Here is a 25,083-nt window from a genome sequence, read left to right on the forward strand (position 1 = left end):
CATGGAAGTGTTTACTCCAGGGCTAGTTATTTTCTATTACTAAGTGGTTAACACCCTTCCACATACTTTATCTAGTACCAGGAATTATTAGGTTTTCCATTCTAATTATTAAAAACAGGTACCAACCCTGTGAAGAAAAATATCAAAAACCTCAGATATGCAGATGATACTACACTTATGCCAGAAAGAGAAGAGGAACAAAGAGCCTCTTGATGAGGGTTAAAGAGGAGAGTGAAAAAGCTGGATTAAAACTCAATATTAAAAAAACTAAGATCACGGAATCTGGTCTCATCAGTTCAATTCAGTCGCTCAGTCGTGTCTGTCTGTTTGTAGCCCCATGGACTACATGCAGCACACCAGGCCTCCCTGTCTTTCACCAACTCCCGGAATTTACTCAGACTCATTTCCATCGAATTGGTGATGCCACCCAACCATCTCATCCTCTGTCCTCCCCTTCTCCTCCCACCTTCAATCTTTCCCAGCATCAGAGACTTTTCAAATGAGTAAATTCTCCACATCAGGTGGCCAAAGTATTTGACTTTCAGCTTCACTATCAGGCCTTGCAATGAATATTCAGGACTGATTTCCTTTAGGATAGACTGGTTGGATCTCCTTGCTGTCCAAGGGAATCTCAAGAGTTTTCTCTAACACCACAGTTCAAAAGCATCAATTCTTTGGCACTCAGCTTTCTTTACAGTCCAACTATCACATCCATACATACTACTGGAAAAAACATAATTTGACCAGATGGACCTTTGTTGGCAAATTAATGTCTTTGCTTTTTAATATGCTGTCTAGGTTGGTCACAACTTTTCTTCCAAAGATCAAGAGTCTTTTAAGTTTATGGCTGCAGTCACCATCTACAGTGATTTTGGAGCCCAAGAAAATAAAATCAGACACTGTTTCCACTGTTTCTCCATGTATTTGCCATGAAGTGATGGGACAAGATGCCATGATCTTAGTTTTCTGAATGTTGAGTTTTAAGCTGACTTTTTCACTCTCCTCTTTCATTTTCATCAAGAGGCTCTTTAGTTCTTTAATTTATGCCATAAGTATGGTATCATCTGAATATCTTAGGTTATTGATATTTCTCCCAGCAATCTTGATTCCAGGTTGTGCTTCCTCAAGCCCAGCATTTCTCATGATGTACTTTGCATATAAGTTAAATAAGCAGGGTGACAATATACAGCCTTGATGTACTCCTTTCCTGATTTGGAACCAGTCTGTTGTTCCATGTCCAGTTCTAACTGTTGCTTCTTGATCTGCATAAAATTTTCTCAGAAGGCAGGTGAGGTGGTCTGGTATTCCTAACTCTTTACAAATTTTCTGCAGATTGTTGTGACCTGCACAGTCAAAGCCTTCGGTACCATCATGGCAAATAGAAGAGGAAAAGTGGAAGCAGTGGCAGCTTTCCTCTGCTTGGGCTCTAAAATCACTGCAGATGGTGACTGCAGCCATGTAATTAAAAGATGCTTGCTTCTTGGCAGGAAAGCTATGACAAACATAGTGCATTAAAAGGCAGCGATATCACTTCGCAAAGAAAGGTACATGTAGTCAAGGCTATGGTCTTTGGGGGCTTCCCTGGTAGCTCAGCCAGTAAAGAATCAGCCTGTAATGCAGAAGACCCTAATTCAATTCCTGGGTCAGGAAGATCTGCTGGAGAAGGGATAGGCTGCCCACTCCAGTATTATTGAGCTCCCCTGGTGGCTTAGCTGGTAAAGAATCCCCCTGCAACATGGGAGACCTGGGTTCAATCCCTGTGTTGGGAAGATCACCTGGAGAAGGAACAGGTACCCACTCCAGTGTTCTGGCCTGGAGAATTCCATAGAGTGTATAGTCCATGGGGTTGCAAAGAGTCAGACAGGACTGAATGACTTTCACTTCCCTTCACTTCACTTCATGGTCCTTCTAGTAGCCATGTACAGATGTGAGAACTGAGCCATAAAGAAGGCAGAGCATCAAAGAATTGATGTTTTTGAATTGTAGTGCTGAAGAAGACTCTTGAGAGTCCCTAGAACTGCAAGGAGAGCAAACCAGTCAATCTTAAAGGAAATAAATCCTGAATACGCATTGGGAGGACTGATGCTGAAGCTGAAGCTCCAATACTTTGGCCAACTGAGGCAAAGCATCAACTCATTGGAAAAGACCCTGATGTGGGACAGATTGAAGGCAGAAGGAGAAGGGGGCAACAGAGGATGAGATGATTAGGTGGCATCACTGATTCAATGGACATAAATTTGGGCAAACTCTGGGAGATGGTGAGGGACAGGGAAGCCTGCCATGCTGCAGTCCATGGGGTTGCAAGGAGTAAGACATGATTTGGCAACTGAACAACCATCCCTATAATTCTGACATGGCTCTTTCCCAGAACTTGAGTGGTTTCCTTAAACATGTGTAACTATCATTAGTCTACTGAATACTGACCTGCTGAATACTTAAGTGGCACCTCCACAGACTTCTGGAGCTTTCTACCTATTGCAGCTTTCTTTTATGACACCATCATTTGAGGTCTCACTACTTTGGTCTTCCTGACCACTTAGCTCCATCTCTTCAATCCAGGGTGGTTTGTACACTCTTCTTCCTTTTTCCTTCCCTGTATCAGTGCCTGGAATCTCTGAAGGCAGTGAGCTTGGACAATTAGTGTTCATTCCCTTTGTTTTTCATATCTCAGGAATTACTCTCCTTCAGTGTCTGATGTCCAGTGTCTTGAATACATTGTTTCATATATTTCTTCTTTCTTGTTTTTTTTTTTTCTTTTTTTTCCTATTTCTTTATTTTCTTACTTCCTTCTTTCCTTTCTTCCTTTCATTCTTTTTTTTCCCTCTGTATTCCTTTCTTCTTTCCTTCTTTGTTGTTATTTTAGATGCACACATAAGCCTAATGCCTTTTATTCTAACTCAGCCAGAAGCAGAAATCTCAGTTCTTTTATCCTGACCTAAAGAAAATTATTTGATCTACAATTATTTTAACATAGACTGCTTTTCAAAATTTTCTTATTCTTAGGCAGATTAATATGGGCATATTCCTATTGCTAATAAGAATTTACTAACCAAAACCACTACGCTGCTGCTGCTAAGTCACTTCAGTTGTGTCTGACTCTGTGTGGCACCATAGACAGCAGCCCACCAGGCTCCCCCATCCCTGGGATTCTCCAGGCAAGAACACTGGAGTGGGTTGCCATTTCCAATGCATGAAAGTGAAAAGTGAAAGTGAAGTCACTCAGTCATGTCTGACCCTCAGCGACCCCATGGACTGCAGCCTTCCAGGCTCCTCCGTCCATGGGATTTTCCAGGCAAGAGTACTGGAGTGGGATGCCATTGCCTTCTCCAAAACCACTATAACTAACCACTAACCAAGCTAGTGAGTGAGTGAGTGAAGTCGCTCAGTTGTGTCCGACTCTTTGCAACCCCATGGACTGTAGCCTACCAGGCTCCTCCATCCATGGGATTTTCCAGGCAAGAATACTGGAGTGGGTTGACATTTCCTTCCCCAGGAGATCTTCCTGACCCAGGGATTGAATCCAGGTCTCCCACAGTGTAGGCAGATGTTTTACCATATGAGCCACCAGGAAGTCCAGCTAACCACTAACCAAAACTGCTATAAACCACAGTCATAAACAAATTAAAATGCAAAATGCCATACCTTTTAAGAAAAAATTGTACAAGTAAATGTTTAAATATCATCAGATCACCAAAGACCAAATATCTAGGAACTAATGTGTGTAAACCACTCTACTGAAAGATAAGGTAACTGAAAAATTAGAAATCATATTTAAATTTTACTGTGAATGATAAACTACTTCAACTTATTTTCAACATTGTAGAGTTCAAAGATGAATCTCAGGATTAAAAAGTCAGGACATTTTTATATCCATAGATTTGAAGATATAAATTCAAATCAGTTTTTCTTTCCAAGGGTATTTTTCTGTCTACTCTGAAGCTGATACTTGTGAATATTAGCCTAAAGAAACATCTCAGACATTTTAATGTAATTAGAATCTATTAAAGAAGTAAATCAAAACAAACCATATGTTTATTGTAGATATAAAGAGATTTTTGTATTCACCTCTTTAAAACTATAAAATAGTTGAATTATCCCTACCTTGGTAGTTTAAAACCCCCTAATTTTATGTTTTAATTTTTAAAGTTATCCCATCACATTTCAGCCAAGATGAAAATGGTGATTTACATGACTAAGTACCTATCAACATCATTAAGAATAAAGGAGCCCAAATGATCCACTGGGACAGTGTTACAAACAAGTACGAGAAGAAATTAAACTGAAAGATTTCCTATAAGAAGTTGTAAAAGTTGGATTCAGGCTGCTTAAGGGATGGGGAAATCTGAATTTAGAATTAAATCAGTTGATTCCACTCTTTACCTTTATCAAAGACTGTCAGATCATTTTCAAGTACTGGTTCTGTGACATGATCTTCAGTCAAAATGACCTGCCTTGTTGGCTTACCATTTGCAGGATTTTAAAATCATACCACACATTCTATCAGTCAAGCTAAACTGTGTAATGCTTTCCTAAGTTCTTATACCAATCTGTTTCCAAATCCTGGTCAGAAAGTGAACAAAGGTAGTAGCACCAAAACCTATTTAAATATTGTGGACAGAATTTTTACCTATACTTGATCTACAATACTTTCAAATATTAGATTCTGCTCAGATTATCTGTTTCTATATCATGTTTTCCTCAAAGTTTTGAATAATCGTATCTTAAATGCAGAATGATAAATTAAGTTTATCTGGTCTAAACTATGTACATTCCAGAGAATTTGTTTTTACAGCTACTACAAAAATACCTACAGTTATTTTGTATGTTAAAATAAAATCAATAGTCTCATTACTGTGAGACTCCATTTAAAATATGGTACATTTTCACGTTCTTAAACTTGATATAATTCTAAAATATCCTGTAGATCTAAAATTTCTATAAATTCTGTAAGAGCTCTTAGTCAAAAGGAATGAAATTTGACTTAACATGTACATGTTAGAAATATATCATCTTTAAGATATACAAATTATCTGTTGATACTTATACAAGAAATCAACAAATTAAAATAACTTATCAATATTATATTCTATATTAACCAAGGGTAGAATAGGGAGATTTTCCTTATTTTTTAAACGTTTAAACTGATGCCTTGAAGTGGTTAATGATATAGTTTACAAAGTATCCATTAGAAATTTCAAAGAAAACCACAATATGATTTTTCAACTAGTGTAGAGGTTTTATGATTTGTTACAACTAAGAGTTCTATTTATTTCATCTTACATTTGTATTCACATGTATCTCTTAGATAGCTCTGGAGTTTTAAGTACTTGCAAACCAACCTAGTGATCTTATTACTTTTTCCTTTATGATCTTCTTAGTTTGCCTGAAGCAAACGTACTCAGAGGAGATGGCATCTGGAAACTGTAGACTTATTTGCAAACACCACAAATATTGATAAATGCATCCTAAAATAAGTAAAAAACAAACAAACAAACAACTTCCCGCAGACAAACTATTGTTTTTTGCTAATTCTGACTTAAATTCTAATAGGCTGTATAATACCCAGTCCTAGAATAAATTAACAAGGAAGACATAAAGTTGAATAAAACCACTCCATATACTTTTTCACTACAAAATTGAGGTCATGGAGAAAATATGAATGTTATTTATTTTAGTGTTCCATATAAGAATGTTTTGAGAGCTACATTCCTGAAGAAATAGCACTTCGTGTCATTTTCCTTTCCTTTTGACTGAAACAATGCTGATTTCTTTCCATTCTAAATAAATTCCATACACTTCTATGAGATTCTAATGGTATATGTTCTTTTCTGTGACACATCTCTGTATCAATTGTTCTGTACTTCAGAAGGAGATTTTTTGTCTTAATGCTCTCCTTTGGACTCCAAAATTAATGATTTTTTTATGTCTAGGTTATTTCCTTATTCTTTGATTTAACTAAAAAGTAAAATGCACTGAATAAGCAGTACTTCAGAAAATAATTTTGTGTTTTTTAACTTGGGCTAAGTCCTCTCTGACTGAACCTTATCAGGAGTTGTACATCACTATAATTTAAAATAGTTTATTTAAACATTGAGACACAAGCACAATTTCCACCAGAAAAATAAGAGACTTCTTTCAGCATAATCTTGGCTGGAGCCTCTTTTCTTCTGTTCTGTTTGTTTGTTTAAGCAGACTGAGAAAAGAGTTGGCCAAGTGGCATAGACTATGGTGTCAGGAGTCAGAGAACCAGGATTAAACGTCCAGCTGTACTCCTTACAGTCCTGCGATTTGGGGGAAATTCATCACCTGTCTATATCTCAGTCTTCTCATAATCATAAAATGATTATTTAATCATTTAACAAAGGGATCCATAATTATATCAGAATCAAAGAGTTGTTCTGAATATTAAAATCCACAATATAAATATTCAGCATGCTACCTGGCAAATAACAAGTTCTTAATCAAAGTCATTCATTATGATTATGACTAATATGTATACATTCAACAGTATTTATTGAGTAACTATATGCTGTATGATAGGTATAAAATAATGAGCAAACAGAAACATGCTGTCCATGAGGCAGAGTTAGATAAATAAAAAAAAAAGTAGCACATATGTTAATATATAGTTATAATAAGAAACTCAAAACAGAGACCAGTTACTCTAAAAACAAAATAAGGGAATAAAATAAATTAAAATTTTTAAAGTGACTTTTTCTGGAAGATCAATGAATGCTTCTTCAAGAAAGCTACAAGGATTTTATTTAAGACATCTCAGTAATGAATAGGAATGAATTCAGCAAAGGGTCAATTGAGGGAAAGAGAATCACTAGGTAATCAGGAAAGGAATTAACTTCGTGAGGCCCAGAGGTAGAGAAAAGCAGTACAGAAGAACATTGACCTGGAAGACAGGGGAGGAGTTGTGGGGATCTTGTGAGGGACAAGGTTCAGCTCTTTCAGGGCATCGCTGTCCACAGAATGGATCATGGTCAGAGTGGTGGAAATGCTTTGAAAAATAAAAGGAGAATCAGGATCTGACAAAATAATTCAAATTTTTATTTTATAAATTTTCATTGACTCTAGTATGGAGGAAGATTACAGGTGGCAAGGTTAACCAAGGAAGAGAATGTAGATGGGAGTTACCGAAGTTGACATAAAAGACGACAGTATTTTTAAATGAAGTGCAGTTGATGGAGTTGGAGAGATGTGGGACAGATACAGGGGAAAGGACAGTTTTGAAGGAAAAGTGACAGGACTTGGTAGAATATTGAAAATCAAAAGAAAGAGGATTTTGACAAATACGATCCTGTATTTCTGGCTTGCACAACCTAATGCATGGAATGCTCTTCTCTGAGATAGAGAAGAAGGAAACTGAGCAAGAGAGAAGCGAGATTATAAGCTCAATTTTGTATGTGCTGTGTTCTTATTGTATCTGCGATTTCCACCAGAGAGGTCAAATGGATGTGTGAGACCAGAAGTCAGGGTGGGGATAAAGAAGAGGGTTGAGTGTGGAGAGGTGGAGTCTGAGTTTTGAAATGCAACTAAAATACAGTTTGGTGGCTCAGTGGTAAAGAATCCTCCTGCCAGTGCAGGAGAGGCAAGAGATGCAGGTTCATTTCCTGTGTTGAGAAGATCTCCTGGAGAAGGAATGGCAACCCATTCCAGTACTCTTGCCTAGAAAATCCCATGTGCAGAGGAGCCTGGCGGGCTACAGTCAATGGGGTCACAGAGTTCAACTAAACTGAGTACATATGCAACTGAAGCCATGAAAATAAAAGCCTCCACTCTGTGAGAATTGAAAAAACTAAAAAAGCAAGTAGTTAAACATGATGTATTTTCTCCTATTCACATTACTGTGAACTTCAAGAATAAGTCTTTGTTTTTTAGTTTACTCATATAGAATCTTGTACAAAAAAAATTAGGCATACCAAAAATATGTAATGATCTGATGGCTAGGAAATGATACACTCGCCAACAACTAAGTTCAGACAGTAAAAAAGAGAAAGCAAATAAATAATACCACAGGGCAAGAGCCTATTACTTTAAGAGTTAGGATTCTTAGTGGTGTCACAGGTAAGGCAGAATACTGAGATTTGTTTATGTATGTCTGATAAAGTGGGATAAGATAAAGACTGGCTTTCAGCAGAAAATCAATTTACTATGTCTTCTTGCTACCTTTATGTTTCAACTCCATGGTAATTGAGCTTTCCAGAATTCTGAGATTATAAGCTGCTTTTTGCTGAGCAACTCCCAGCTGCTATTTGAACAACAAATAAAACTGAGCCTCTTATATAAAACAATGTTCTTAACTAGTATGAGAACAAATAAATAAAGAGAAATGGAGAAAGAGAAAAAGGGCCAACTCTTTGTTTACACATGTAGATTAGCTATAGTGCTCAGAATTGATGAAGCAAAATGCTAAATATCAAATATGACAGCATAGAATAGTAATAGAGTAATGATTCAAGTAATCAAAATGATTATGCAGGTTTATATGGTTTATGTGTCCATTGGTCATTATGAACCTCATGTAGATTTCCTGCATGGGTTATGATAGAAACCAAAGTAAATCCATATTATAGAATGATCTTACATATTGTTTTCCATTTTGTATTTAACATATTGGAAATGTTGTCCTTCCTGGGAAATGGACATTATTCTTACAGCATATTATAACAATACGTATTGATAACAACTAATTGCTAAGTTTAGTAGCTTGCTGTCAATCAATCATGAACACAGAACCAGTAGTCTATGAATGTTTAGGAACATATAAAATCCACGAGAATACTATCAGTGCTGACTAATTCATCCAGCAAGAAATTAAAATTTAACTAAAGGATTTAAGCATAAGAATTTTAAAATAAAATTAGACCTTAATTTCAATATTTTACACATACAAACTTCTTATAGAAGCCCTCATATCAAAAGTAAAGATGATTTGGGGTGGCACTTGACTTGTTTTCAGAATTGTTTTCATATACAACTCTTAATGAGTAAAAACACTGATGTATATTCAAAAGTGAGGGACTGGAAGTAAATCTGATGGGTATTTTATCTTTAACCTAGACTATTAGTTCTTAGTTTTATTTCTTTAATTTCTTAAGCCAATACTCCATAAGTATTTCTAAATTCTCCAACTTATATAAAATTCTACTGAAATTACTTATGCCAAATATGCCTTATATACTTAAGATATATTTTTATAAAGTAAATTGTTTTTTTAAACTATCAAACATAAATATTCCCAGACGGTCAGGTGTTGAGCTGATGAGAAGACTTTACAAAACTGAAAAAAATATCTATTTTTTTTTTTTTCCTGAACTGCCGGAGACACATAAGTACCAGTTTCAATATAACAGTAGTTGGTAAATATTTAACCTAACTGGTTTTCTTTTAAACATATAAGGTGAAATACTAGATCTTTAGAAATTATTACTCAAAAATAAAAACAAAAATAAAATCAAAAGTGCTCAAAGGGGCTAAAGCCCAACATATTTTATTTTTTAAAAAATCCATAACTGAAAAAAAAATCCATAACTGTAGGTCACCAATGAATACATAAATCAAATAACTTCACAGTAGTAATGATACCCAAAGTTATGACTATTTTTGTAAAGTATCTTAATTAAACTGAATAATAGATAAATTTATATTTTAGGTCTCCTATATATAGAAAAAACTTTCTCATAGTTGAAAACAGTAAATTAAACCTCTCTTTGTAAAATAATAAATTTCCATTATATTATCTTTGCATATAAGATTATGTTCAAGATTCTTAAAATTCAAATTCAAATCCACATAATCCATATAATTGAAAATTTTTAAGGATGATTTTTGTATCTTTAACTTCACATTTGTCAACAGAAAAACATCTATAGCATTTTGTTTTATGTGTTCTTTCATGACAACTTTATGAAATGTTGATTCAATGAAGCAGAAGTTTAAAACATTGTTTCTGTTTCTAATTTATTTACTGAAAGGTAAATTTTATTATTAACTGTTTCATCATAATTTTCCTATGGCTCCCCTGTAATTATTCTTCATAATATATTCTCATATATGAATTAAAATGCAAACCTTTTCAGATCCCTTCACTATATGCCTAAAGTAGTAATTATCTAGTGTAGAATGAGTTAATTCTCTGAAAATATCAAACTCAGAATGAAGTCATGTGTGAGAGAGTTTTTCTATGTCTTGACAGTAGAAAAACTGTACTCAAAGATGTGATACTAGAAATAAACAGGAAATTGACATTGACCTGCTTACTAAGAATACACAGTCCATACTGAGCCAATGAATCAAGGTAGAATAATGCAAAGGGCATTAGTAAGAGTTTAATTCTAAGACGTTGAACAAAGCAAAGGTGATCAGGAAGTAGGATAAAAAGGCAAGTTGGGATAGAGGATGGAGGAAAAAGAGAGAAGATAATGCTGTCCAGAACCTCCTTCTGTCCACCTCATTACTCCTAGAATATAGATTCAAGCCACAACCATCCTAGATAATCTGCCAAGCCAGTTACTAGGCCAGTATACGAGATGCATTTGAATAGTGAAGTTTCTTCTCACATTAGATAACTGGGAGATTCACAGATGCCATTTAATGACAGAAAATGACAGAAAAATACTGTAACCTCAGAAATATGAGAACCACTCTACCTGGAGAGTTAGCAAAATGCATATACATTCAATTTGTGATTACAACTCCAAAAGAAAAGCAATATGTAGGAGCCAATAGAAATTAACGAGGGAACTTTTAATGAGATTACAACTTGAGTAATAAAAATCAGGCTGGCATCACTTAATCAAAATTTTCAACCTAAAACTTAGTAACTACCAGAGCACACCGGGTGGGACGGGAACAAGTGGAAATTGAGGGCTGCTTGGCTGTCCCATGGGGTCTTACTGTACCTGTGTCCACACCCTTCACCTGTTGCTTGGCTCGAGTTGGCTGGCTCCACTTTGAACTCCTGTGGGACAAGCCCTTTGTCGTGTGGTCCAGGAAAGTCCATTCCGGGCACCTCCTCCTCCTCTAAGGACTCCACGTAGAAGAGAGTCCTGGCGGGCTGGTGGATTCCCTGCCCAGGCGCCCCTGGCTGCAGCCTCGTAGCCACAGGCAGGAGGGTGCCATTCAGAGGGCTGAAGGAAGAGGCAGAAGAGGACGGGGAGGCAGACGAAGAAGAGGAGGCAGAAGAGGAAGGCTTCTTCCAGAAAGTGCTCACTCCGCCCTTCTCTTGGCTTTTGAGCAGGCGGCTCTGGCTAGGTCCCCAGTGCTCGAAGCTGCTACTGCCGTCCTGTTGCAGGCAGCTGCCCCCGGCCGGGCTGCCGGCCGACGGCGACGGGTGGCTGAAGAGTTTCCAGCGGAGTCGCAGGATGTGCTTCACATCGAAGTCTTTTCGCCCAGAGCCTGACATAATTGACGCAAGGAAGGCGAAGGGACCTCAGCTGATGCAGGAGTAGACGGGTTGGGGAGGCAGGCCACCGGAGCCCCGGGTTGGAGGAGGACGCGGGAGGCTCCCTCTGCACCCTGGGAACAGACGGGACCGGGCGGCTGCGCGCCCTGCCAGGCGACGATCAGAGCGCGAACAGAAGAGCCGTGCGGCTCAGCTGCGGTCAGGACCTCAGGACCCGCGCGTGGGGAACTCAACGGCCTGGTGCACAGGCAGGAACTGGACGCAGAGGACTGAGAATCCCCGATCTCCTTGCGGGGTCCCGAGGTGACCGCGGTGAGGGACGGCCCTGATGCCGGAGACGCGCGAGGGAGGGAGGTCTGCGCGCTCAGAGCTCTCGAGGCGAAGGCAGCTGGATACACTTCCCTAGCATGCACGGATGGCAGAGCCTCAGTCGAGAAGCTGTTGGCTCCCCTATCCTTGCAGCTTAGAGTTCAGTGCCTGGAGATTGCAGAGAGAAAGATCCCCAAGTCGCGGAAGAAGCACACACCCCCTCAGCCTTCTCGATGCACCTGCGCCCCTGTCCCTGCTCTCTAGGAAGATGCTCTGAGAGCTGCGGGTATCTCTGAGAAAGTCCAATGCCTTCTACAAGGCGAGAAGGGGTGGTTTTATCTAGTCAGTTTGTAAAAGAGAGAGAGAGAGAGAGAGAGAAAAAAAAAAAAAAATCCAGCAAATACAGGAGGGCAAAAGGAAAGCCCGCGCCGTGAAGCTGTCAAGGTCCTCACAGTACAATTTTCTCTCTGCCTCGGCGCCTCCTCCTCCCCAGTAAGTGACGCAGATGTGCATTGAGGCCTATACGGAGAGATGGAGGGAGGGAGGGAAGGCTTCAATCTTCTTTATGCAAGTGAGTCTGATGCTCTTATTGTCCCCTTGTGTGGGTCCTGTCACCTTTTTTTATTCTCCTTCCTCACTACATTACTATGTAGCAATAAAAGTAAAGCAAACAGGCAATATGGTTTAGCATCAGTAAACACCAAATGTGAATCATGGCAGCGTAAACTTAATAGGCTGCCATCGCTTTGCAGGTTGCAGGTTAATGGCTTGAATCATTTAATAAAGCGCATCCTTTAACCTTTAGCCTTAGTTTCTCTGTAGTGAGAAGAAAGAAACAGGATGCTGGCGTCAAAGTGTGACGATGCCACCATTCTGACAATTACATTGTGATTCTGCCATTAACGCACTCAGGCAGTGCTTTCACCCTGGGGGCCAGAGGCACACGGTAGAAATTTGAAGATGGGCATCTGAGCACAGGGGACGAGTTGTGCAAAATCAGTGCATTTAATGAGTTGCCGTAGAATGAAAGCTGTTCTCCGTGTAAACCAAGAAGTGGAATAAAATGATAAAGTGTAATTTCAAGGCATAACCTTCTAGTACAAAAATCGTGATATGAAATGTATGGAAGAGGTTAGGGGGAAAAAACTGAATATACCCAAAGGCTACTATTCTGCAGAAATCTCTTGTTTGAAGAAGAAAAGATGTGTTTTTCCTTATATTTAGAATGAGAAGATTTATGATCCCTTCTAGCTATGACCACGAAGAAATATTTCAGCTTTTCCTTTAATGAGCCTTTAAAATAGAACCAAAATCATTTTTGCCTACGTCAAACAGATCAGAGAAGTTGCAGTTTCCCTAACTCAACAAGGAATATGGTTGTTTAATTAAATGAAACTCACAGAAATTTATGAAAGTCATAGCTTCATCAACCCCCAACAGAACACAAGAATCAAAGATTAAAGCACAGTTATAGTATTACTATATTACCCCATTGTTGAGCAGTAAATTTAAACAGAAACTGAAGCTACATTTGAAGCTACATTTCTTTCTTAGACAAAGTTAGATGTATTAATAAAACAAGAAATTAAGCACACACAATCCCTACTTTCAGAAGAAGAAAATCCACTATTACACATTTTAATATTGATTTATTCCACAACAGCTGGACTACAGTCCCCTGTGCCTTGATTTCTTTTCTTTCAGTATTCAGAGTTAAAAGGGAAAAGAAAAGAAAAAAGCCTTTTAAATCAAACAATGGTGACAGATCATTTTTATCCAAGAACTGAATCAAGTATTTCCCTTTGGGAAGAAAGCAATGTATGAAATCACACATTACAAGCAAGACAGAGAAAACTTTCCATCAGAGGTAGTACAGAAATATGAGTGCATATAACTAACTGACTTTTTAAGAAATTGATTGCATAATGGATTTTCCAACTTCATTTAATTTAAACTTAATTTAAATAATATATAATATAAAATAATATAAATAAGGTTTGCTAGAGTTTCCTTCTTCATATCTGAAACATTCAAAACTATAATTCAGTACTCATTTCCATTGCTATTTTGAAATTCCATTTTGTATTCCACTTTTACTTTGCAATACCAATATGATTATTATGCAGCTAAAAAGTTATCTGTTCAAATTTATATGACCCAAATTAATGTAATTTGAGTTTTAATATAAAGAAATATTGATTAAATTCTTAAGTAGATATTGGTTATATTTATTTAGCTTTAGTGTTATATTTTATTATTGAAGTAGAAGAAGGAAGAAGGGGGAAAAGGAAGCAATAAGAGAAGGAAGGAGGAGAGAAAAGAAAATGAATGGAAAGAAAGTCAGAAAGAAAGAGAAAAAGAAGGAGAAAAAGAGAGAGAAGAAATGAAAAAATAAATTTACTAAGATATCATGACTTACATTTATATATTAGAAAACTCTTTGAAAAAATATGCCTTGTTAAGTGTCCAGTATTCAAACTAAAAAATAATAATAATAATAATTTAGCACTTGCAACACATTAGGTCCAATTCCAAGAAGAAGCAGATATGAAAGAATTAAGTTCCTGGAAACTGGCTGTAAGTGCTAACAAAGGATGATTGCTTAGCCAGTTATAAATTATAACTATTTTACTTTATAATTATCAATTGTAATCTACTTCTGAGTCAACTAAATTAAGGTTTAAGATAACCATGCTTATAAGGAAGAGGACAAAGGCATAATAGACACTTTTGAAGAATCCCCAAAATCACATTACACTTTCCTTTAAACAAGAAAATCAATTCAATTTTTCTAATCCTATTGTTTAATTATGTTGATCTGTCATTTCAATCAGGGTCTTTCAAATGAATGTTCATAGTATTGCCATAGTTTCCTGACAAAACTTTAGCAAAAAATCCAGAGGATGCTCAAACATTTACTTCTATACACATGTATAAAACTCTTCAAATAATAATTAAATTCCATATGAATATTAAATACACCTAACTGAAAGTTCCTACAACTCAAACATTTAACCAAAAAGCAAAATTGCATGTGAATCCAAACATTTTTTTGGTGGAAAATTTTCTCTTTTATCAATCATTTTCTAAACACATTCAAGTAAATGTGTATTTGCTCCAAGTGAATTCTGATCCTTCTGAATCTTTTAGACAGTACTTCTACAATGTCTAGTAATTTGTCTCTACATAATAATACTCAACAAAAGCATTTGAGCAGCTAATTATTATCCAATCTGAAAGTTCAGACCTTAAAGATTCCTGTACTTTAGTTTGTTTTTTGTTCATATTTGTTTTATTTAATGAAATATATCTATGGACATCACTAGAAAATATTTAAAATGAGTGGAAGTGGAAATTAAAATAGTTCTGTAATGATATTTTCTTCCTGAGAATTAATGAAATAATGCCATATAGCACTAATATTAAGTAAGTTCAAATATTGTATCAAGGGCTTATACTTCTTAAATCAAATAAACATTACCTGTTCAAAGTCTATTAATCTTGATTACAGTGTATGTATAGTTTAGTTAGTAGCAATTAAATGACTGCTTACTAAACATTTGTAGGTGTTAATTGATCCTTAGGGGCCATTTTAATCCACTCTACCTCTTTGGTTTATTTGACCTTCTTGATTTGAATCAGGCAATAAATGTACATGCTTGAGAAGTTCTCATACATGTATTTCTAAGTTAACTGCATGAGTGTAGGAATTCAAAATGACACTAAAAGACTGCATTCATACTAACGATGACCTAGGTTTCATTTAATTATCTTTTTATTCTCAAAATTGTGTGCAGAATTTCCAAGGTGAAAATTCACTATTTTGACATTTGAAGTAGGTGCTCTGGTTATAGTCACACTGCTCAGAACAATATGATATGATTTAAGAAACCCTTACTTTTTTATGGAAATATTTCTAAAAATATATAAATATACAGACAATATATTAATATAGATAAAGAGAAAACTGTTTCACTAATATTTTATATTTCCAAAAGTGTTAAGATTTACATGGAATAAAGTAATTTCATTATTTTTCATGTCATATTTAAATTTTTCATTATCACTTTGAGGTAACCTGTGCATCCTCTGAAATTTTTTACCATTAAGGACAAAATAAAATAGTAGGATTATAGTATATACAATACAGACTTAGAACTTATAGAGTTTATGATGTCAATATAAACAAGAAAATAGTAACACAAAATTTAAATATTAGCTTCAACATAGTTGCAATTACCTTTTCCTGCTTACGAGACCTGAAAATTAGAGCCAACCCAGAATGAACTTTGTGGATGATATTTTATTGTGTTGTGTCTCATATGGACATAGGCTCTTGGAAATTTTTATAAGATTTTCTCATGTCAGGTTTCTATACCTCCATCTTTCTATCTGGAGGAACATCTGCCAAGCTTTTATATTTGCTTTCATCTTCATTGTTATCAGATCTGTAAAAAATCTAGAGTCAAAAGGCCTGTCTTAAGAAACTAAGATTCCATTTGCCTTATTGCAATTTTGACTAGGTATATAACATAAATTATAGATGGTTTACAAATGCTCCTTTTCCCAGAAATCCATGTGTTAAGTAACATGTGAACATATAAGAGTTGAGAGCAACATTTCATGCATAACCTGTTTTAGAAATAATACTATAACTTATTTCAAGTAAACTGTATATTCAAAGAGCTTCAAGAAGTTTATTCTGAGCAATAAAATTCCTTTGAGCATTGTTAATACAAGTAAATAGGTTTCTAATTTTTAATTTGAATATCAGAGCTCAAGGTATTCAGTATATTTTCATGACTTTTACTACCAATCAAGATGTCTTTTGGTCCCCAGTCCAGAAGATTACTTGTCAGCCTTATACAGGGACCTTTCTTTTCCTATGCTCCACTAATTATTAGCCAAAATGGAAGATGGGAAGTTTCTATAGCCAAGGCTTTCCTCTATAGAACAGAGGAAATATGATACGTGTTGAATACAAGCATACTACAAAGGATGAAAAATAGAGTGATAAATCTGAAAATCATAACACCACAAAAATTTCATGAGATTTTAGCCTACTGAAGTTTTGTGTAGAGTTTGGGCTTCCCTGTGGCTCAGTAATAAAGAGTCTACCTGCAATGCAGGAGACATGAGAGACCCAGGTTCAATTTATGGGTTGGGAAGATTCCCTAGAGAAGGAAATGGCACCCCACTCCAGTATTCTTGCTTGGAGAACTCCATGGACAGAGGAGCCTGGTGGGTTACTGTCTATGGGATCGCAAAGAGTCGGACACAACTGAGAGATAAACACTTTCACTTTTCTAAAACAACATTATAAATAAAGATGACAGTGGGAAAAAGATACAATTGTAGATTATACTACATTCTTTAAATCTATTCATACTAGATAGACTCTCAAATTAAATATGGAACCTTTTCTCCAAAGTTGAAGTTATAAAAATTTTAATGCTATTATACTTTATTCTTAATAATGATCTGGGCAACTAAAATGGGAAGTATAATTTTATAACACCTTTCTAAATTCCAGACAACTATCTCATTTAATCTGTATAAAAATCTTACTAGCTAGACATTATAAAAGACTTAGTGTAAGAAAAATAAATTTAAAACTCCACTTGCCACATCACAGGTATTTTCTTTCATTATATATCTCAGACAGTTTTCCATAGGTACATTTTTCCTCCTGCTAAGTACAAGAGTACATGTTTCAAAAAAGACACACTTCTTATGACACTTCAATATCCTTTAATAAATTGCGTGATTCAGAGTTTGGAGGTTCATAATTATCTATACATTTGCTCTGCTCTAATAAAAGAGATATTTTTAGCATTTTCAAAAGTGAACTTTTCAATATTAGTATGTATTTGCATGTGAGTGTGTGTGCATGCATGTGTGTATTTAGGCAAGAACAAAAATAGTATCTCCTTTGAGACAATAATTTCCGGAAAAAACAGAGATTATTTTACTATGCTATAATGGTTCTAGACGGCAGAGAACATAACTTATTTAATATTGAATTCACAGTGCCTAGCACAGCTTTCCTGGATCAGAGGTAAAGAAGCCGCCTGCGAATGCAGGAGACTCAGGTTTGATCCCTAGGTTGGGGAGATCCCCTGCAGAAGGAAATGGAAATCCACTGCTGTAGTCTTCCCTGGGAAATCCTGTGGACAGAGGATGTTCGTGGGCTATAGTTCATGGAGTCACAAAAGAGCCTGATATGACTTAGCAACTATACAACAACAACAGCAACACAGTGCCTATCATGGCATGATAAATTAATATATAATTTTTGAATTAATAATAGTGACCAGTTTGGGGGATGGGGTAGAATGGACTCCTGTAGGAGAGAGCAGGAAAAAAAAAATTAAATAAAAGTACTACAAAACATTCTGTCTGGAGTTATTTTGTATAAGAGCAAATAGAATTATAAAACAGTGTTTTCTGGAATACTTCAGTCATATTACTAAATTATTCTAAAACATTAAAAAAAATCAGCTTATATTCTGTGTTCCTTTCTAGAAAGAGGCAATGCAATGTGTAATGTATTTAGACAATTTTTTTCATTGTTACTATTAAAATTTTTAAAGTCTTTACATTTAAATTTATAAGCTTTAGTTACATTAGAAACACATACTTAACTCACTCATGCATTATTGCATGTATTCAAACACATTTCTTTTTTATTGAGCATCTACTATGTGCCAGGCCCTATTCAAAGTGATAGGAATGAGGCAATTAAGAAAAAAGTTAAACCAAAATCCATGCCCTCATTGAACTTACATCTTTGAAGTGAGTCATATAAATGAAAGGTCAATAAATAAATAAATACCAGATGATGAAGATGTCTATGGAGATAGTATCAAAGAAAGAAGGTTAAAGTTTTGAAGGGAAATAGGTCTGAAAGACCTAATTCCACTGGGAGATGGAGACTTCAGCTGTGTCCAGAAGGAAGTGAAAGCAGATTTTGTTCATGTAAATGGAACAGTAGCCCAAACAGATCAAATAGACAAGCAAGGACCCTGGGAAATGATACGTTTTGGAATATTTAAGTAGTCATATCAACTAGAGCTGAGTCAGCAAAGGGGAACCTAGCTGAAGATGAACTTGCGGTGGGATGGAGGGGAAGGGGGATGATTCAGTCGCTAAGTCGTGTCTGATGCTTGCAACCCCATGGACTGTATCCTGCCAGGCTCCTCTGTCCATGGGATACTCCAGGCAAGAATACTGGAATGGGTTGCCATTCCCTTCTCCAGGGCATCTTCCCAACCCAGGAATTGAACCTGGGTTGCCTGCATTGCAGGCAGATTCTTTACCAACTGAGCTATGAGGTAACTCAGTGTGGGGTGAGGGTCAGTTAGGTGGCTTAAAGGATCTTCCAGGTGAGTAGAAAGGAAGGTTTGCTTCTATTCTGAATGAGATGAGAAGCCATTGGAGTGTGTCGAGCATTGGTGTGATGGCATCTGACTTTAATTTTCTAAGAACATCTTGGCTGCCAGGTTAAAAATAAACAGGGAATGCTATGGTACTAAAGGAGATAAAAGATGATAGAAGTATGCGCCAAAAGTTTTGGGAAGGTATAGCATTTCTAGGGAAATGATCTTTCAAGCTCACAGCCTTTTTCTTTCCCCTCTATACTATCAATGTTCAATAAAGTCTAATTCTGTTTTTGTTTCCCAAAGGTAATCTCTTTCTCCATTTTTTTTTGGGGGGGGTCCTGTTCATTGATGTCAGATGCTCACATAACTTAAGTCATGCTCAGGTATTAATTTGTAATTTCAGCCAACAAAATAATTCATATTTCATTGAGATTTAGTAAATGAAACTTTAAACCAAGATATATTCAAAGTTCTTTATCATTTTTTAGGGATTGCCAAAAATGTTAAGAGCACCACCTGCAATCACAGCCTAGGGTGGACTTTCCAGCTTGGATAAAGACAATCTTGTTTTTATCAGTTTTATAAACTGGGTTTCTGCATGAATCTAGGTATATGAATAGCTTATACTGTTCTAAACTCTTTTGTAAAACAACTATCATAATCTGAATTTGAATGTAATTTAGGAAATTTCAGATCTGTCAGCAAAACAAATTATGAGTTATTTCTGAGTTGAATGGATCCTTTTATTGTTTTAATCTCTTTCACCATGCTACCTGATATTACTGAAAGTCAAATTTGCTCAGTTGTGCCCACCACTTTGCAACCTCATGGACTGTAGCCTGATAGGCTCTTCTGTCCATGGAATTTTCCAGGCAAGAATACTGGAGTGGGTAGCCATTCCCTTCTCCAAAAGATCTCCCTGACCCAGATATCAAACCCAGGTCTCCTGCATTACAGGAAGATTTTTTACTGTCTATGCTACCAGGGAAGCCCATTTGTAGTACAAATTTTGTTAAATGTAGACAGTTGTTTGCTAGTCAACATTCTGGCTTTGCATATGAATATTAGCTTAGCTCAGTTCAGTTCAGTTGCTCAGTCACGTCCGACTCTTTGTGATCCCATGGACTGCAGCACGCCACATCTCCCTGTCCATCACCAACTCCCGGAGTTTACTCAAATTCATGTCCATTGAGTCGGTCATGCCATGCAACCATCTCACCCTCTGTCATCCCCTTCTCCTCCTGCCTTCAATCTTTCCCAGCATCAGGGTCTTTTCAAATGAGTCAGTTCTTCACATCAGGTGGCCAAAGTATTAAAGTTTCAGCTTCAGCATCAGTACTTCCAATAAATACTCAGGACTGATTTCCTTTAGGATGGACTGGTTGGATCTCCTTGCAGTCCAAGGGACTCTCAAGAATCTTCCTCAATACCACAGTTCAAAAGCATCAATTCTTCAGTGCTTGGCTTTCTTTATGGTCTAAATCTCACATCCATGCATGACTATTGGAAAAACCAAAGCTTTAACTAGACGGACCTTTGTTCGCAAAGTAATGTCTCTGCTTTTTAATATGCTGTCTAGGTTGGTCATAACTTTTCTTCCAAGGAGCAAGCATCTTTTAATTTCATGGCTGCAATCATCATCTGCAGTGATTTTGGAGCCCCCAAAAATAAAGTCTGTCACTGTTTCCCCATCTGTTTGCTGTGAAGTGATGTGACCAGATGCCATGATCTTAGTTTTTTGAATGTTGAGTTTTTTTTATTAGCTATATTTTGTCAAAAAATTTAAAAATTTTAATTTGTATTATAAAAACACATTTTCAGTAACTGAATATGTCTCCATTTACTAATGCTGATTTTTGTGAATATAATAGACTACTAGAACAAGTTATACTACAGGATAGATTTCAAATTTTCTCTTTCCAGATTCCTGACTGGAGAATCTAAGATTGACACTTCCATCCAATAGAACGAGCTTTCTAGAAGGTTCATTCATTATTTCTGATCTTCTGCCACAAATCTATACTTCTGTGTAAGCACTGAAAACCCAGACTATGGATTTCTGACTTACAAAAATGTCAAGCCATGCAGAGCTAATTGAAACCGCAGGAGATTTCAATCAATCAATTTAATATTGAGAATTACCTGTGTCCTCAGTCTTGTGCTGTGAAGAAAATAGGGACCTATTCTGGTATAGAACATATACAAACAAAAAGATTTTAAATTATGAGTTATCCACACCATACAATGTTTTGAATATTTTTCTAATTTTTATTGAAAAATAATTTTATAACAATTCTAATTCTTATTAGATTGATAATTTTTCTAATTTTTACATACAGCTTTTGCAGGTGGTTTTTCATAATTATTTCTCATGCCTGTTTCCCAAAGATGCAAATATGAAGTATGGACAAGCCAAAGTACCAATCACAGAGTACTATAGACCTAATCAGCCACTCCTGAGTCTATTTCTTTGGTTAATAAGAGAACTTTACAGGTAATTGAAATGCAAAGTTTTACTATAGTCATCGATTATTTCTAGTAATTTTCTGGTGGAATCTTTAGGGTTTTCTATGTAGAGGATCATGTCATCTGCAAATAGTGAGAGTTTTACTTCTTCTTTTCCAATTTGGATTCCTTTTATTTCTTTTTCTGCTCTGATTGCTGTGGCCAAAACTTCCAAAACTATGTTGAATAGTAATGGTGAAAGTGGGCACCCTTGTCTTGTTCCTGACTTTAGAGGAAATGCTTTCAATTTTTCAACATTGAGGATAATGTTTGCTGTGGGTTTGTCATATATAGTTTTTATTATGTTGAGGTATGTTCCTTCTATTCCTGCTTTCTGGAGAGTTCTTATCATAAATGGATGTTGAATTTTGTCAAAGGCTTTCTCTGCATCTATTGAGATAATCATATGGTTTTTGTTTTTCAATTTGTTAATGTGGTGTATTACATTGATTGATTTGCAGATATTGAAGAATCCTTGCATCCCTGGGATAAAGCCCACTTGATCATGGTGTATGATCTTTTTAATGTGTTGTTGGATTCTGATTGCTAGAATTTTAAGGATTTTTGCATCTATGTTCATCAATGATATTGGCCTGTAGTTTTCTTTTTTTGTGGGATCTTTGTCAGGTTTTGGTATTAGGGTGATGGTGGCCTCATAGAATGAGTTTGGAAGTTTACCTACCTCTGCAATTTTTTGGAAGAGTTTGAGCAGGATAGGTGTTAGCTCTTCTCTAAATTTTTGGTAGAATTCAGCTGTGAAGTCGTCTGGACCGGGGCTTTTGTTTGCTGGAAGATTTTCGATTACAGTTTCAATTTCCGTGCTTGTGATGGGTCTGTTAAGATTTTCTATTTCTTCCTGCTCGAGTTTTGGAAAGTTGTACTTTTCTAAGAATTTGTCCATTTCTTCCACGTTGTCCATTTTATTGGCATATAATTGTTGATAGTAGTCTCTTATGATCCTTTGTATTTCTGTGTTGTCTGTTGTGATCTCTCCATTTTCGTTTCTAATTTTGTTGATTTGATTTTTCTCCCTTTGTTTCTTGATGAGTCTGGCTAATGGTTTGTCAATTTTATTTATCCTTTCAAAGAACCAGCTTTTGGTTTTGTTGATTTTTGCTATGGTCTCTTTTGTTTCTTTTGCATTTATTTCTGCTCTAATTTTTAAGATTTCTTTCCTTCTACTAACCCTGGGGTTCTTCATTTCTTCCTTTTCTAGTTGCTTTAGGTGTAGAGTTGGGTTATTTATTTGACTTTTTTCTTGTTTCTTGAGGTGTGCCTGTATTGCTATGAACTTTCCCCTTAGGACTGCTTTTACCGTGTCCCACAGGTTTTGGATTGTTGTGTTTTCATTTTCATTCGTTTCTATGCAAATTTTGATTTCTTTTTTGATTTCTTCTGTGATTTGTTGGTTATTCAGCAGGGTGTTGTTCAGCCTCCATATGTTGGAATTTTTAATGGTTTTTCTCCTGTAATTGAGATCTAATCTTACTGCATTGTGGTCAGAAAAAATGTTTGGAATGATTTCTATTTTTTTGAATTTACCAAGGCTAGCTTTATGGCCCAGGATGTGATCTATCCTGGAGAAGGTTCCATGTGCGCTTGAGAAAAAGGTGAAATTCATTGTTTTGGGATGAAATGTCCTATAGATATCAATTAGGTCTAACTGGTCTATTGTATCATTTAAAGTTTGTGTTTCCTTGTTAATTTTCTGTTTAGTTGATCTATCCATAGGTGTAAGTGGGGTATTAAAGTCTCCCACTATTATTGTGTTATTGTTAATTTCTCCTTTCATACTTGTTAGCATTTGTCTTATGTACTGTGGTGCTCCCGTGTTGGGTGCATATATATTTATAATTGTTATATCTATAGTAAAATTGCAGGATATAAAATCAGCACACAGAAATCCCTTGCATTCCTATACACTAATAATGAGAAAACAGAAAGAGAAATTAAGGAAACAATTCCATTCACCATTGCAACGGAAAGAATAAAATACTTAGGAATATATCTACCTAAAGAAACTAAAGACCTATATATAGAAAACTATAAAACACTGGTGAAAGAAATCAAAGAGGACACTAATAGATGGAGAAATATACCATGTTCATGGATTGGAAGAATCAATATAGTGAAAATGAGTATACTACCCAAAGCAATTTATAGATTCAACACAATCCCTATCAAGCTACCAACAGTATTCTTCACAGAGCTAGAACAAATAATTTCACAATTTTTATGGAAATACAAAAAACCTCGAATAGCCAAAGCGATCTTGAGAAAGAAGAATGGAACTGGAGGAATCAACCCATCTGACTTCAGGCTCTACTACAAAGCCACAGTTATCAAGACAGTATGGTACTGGCACAAAGACAGAAATATTGATCAATGGAATAAAATAGAAAGCCCAGAAATAAATCCATGCACATATGGACACCTTATCTTTGACAAAGGAGGCAAGAATATACAATGGATTAAAGACAATCTCTTTAACAAGTGGTGCTGGGAAATCTGGTCAACCACTTGTAAAAGAATGAAACTAGAACACTTTCTAACACCATACACAAAAATAAACTCAAAATGGATTAAAGATCTAAACGTAAGACCAGAAAATATAAAACTCCTAGAGGAGAACATAGGCAAAACACTCTCTGACATACATCACAGCAGGATCCTCTATGACCCATTTCCAAGAATATTGGAAATAAAAACAAAAGTAAACAAACGGGACCTAATTAACCTTAAAAGCTTCTGCACAACAAAGGAAACTATTAGCAAGGTGAAAAGACAGCCTTCAGAATGGGAGAAAATAATAGCAAATGAAGCAACGGACAAACAACTAATCTCAAAAATATACAAGCAACTTCTACAGCTCAACTCCAGAAAAATAAACGACCCAATCAAAAAATGGGCCAAAGAACTAAATAGACATTTCTCCAAAGAAGACATACAGATGGCTAACAAACACATGAAAAGATGCTCAAGGTCACTCATTATCAGAGAAATGCAAATCAAAACCACTATGAGGTACCATTTCACACCAGTCAGAATGGCTGCGATCCAAAAGTCTACAAATAATAAATGCTGGAGAGGATGTGGAGAAAAGGGAACCCTCTTACACTGTTCCTGGGAATGCAAACTAGTACAGCCACTATGGAGAACAGTGTGGAGATTCCTTAAAAAACTGGAAATAGAACTGCCTTATGATCCAGCAATCCCACTGCTGGGCATACACACTGAAGAAACCAGAAGGGAAAGAGACACGTGTACCCCAGTGTTCATCGCAGCACTGTTTATAATAGCCAGGACATGGAAGCAACCTAGATGTCCATCAGCAGATGAATGGATAAGCAAGCTGTGGTACATATACACAATGGAGTATTACTCAGCCATTAAAAAGAATACATTTGAAGCAGTTCTAATGAGGTGGATGAAACTGGAGCCTATTATACAGAGGTAAGTAAGCCAGAAGGAAAA

At 36.2% G+C, this 25,083-nt stretch overlaps 1 protein-coding gene across 1 annotated transcript in view; it reads right to left on the reverse strand.

The window, feature by feature from the left end:
• KLHL1 (kelch like family member 1) overlaps positions 1-12,108 on the reverse strand; it is a 541,880-nt gene extending 529,772 nt beyond the window's left edge. Inside the window, exon 1 of the mRNA XM_086328513.1 lies at positions 10,911-12,108. Coding sequence (XP_086184639.1) covers positions 10,911-11,413 — 503 coding nt within the window. The 5' untranslated portion in view covers positions 11,414-12,108. The remainder of the gene's footprint in view (positions 1-10,910) is intronic.
• Positions 12,109-25,083: the final 12,975 nt, after the last annotated feature.

The sequence above is a fragment of the Bos grunniens genome, chromosome 12 (assembly GCF_055505025.1).
Source record: "Bos grunniens cultivar Pamir isolate PY7600 chromosome 12, Bosgru_T2T1.0, whole genome shotgun sequence".
NCBI classification, from domain to species: Eukaryota; Metazoa; Chordata; class Mammalia; order Artiodactyla; family Bovidae; genus Bos; species Bos grunniens.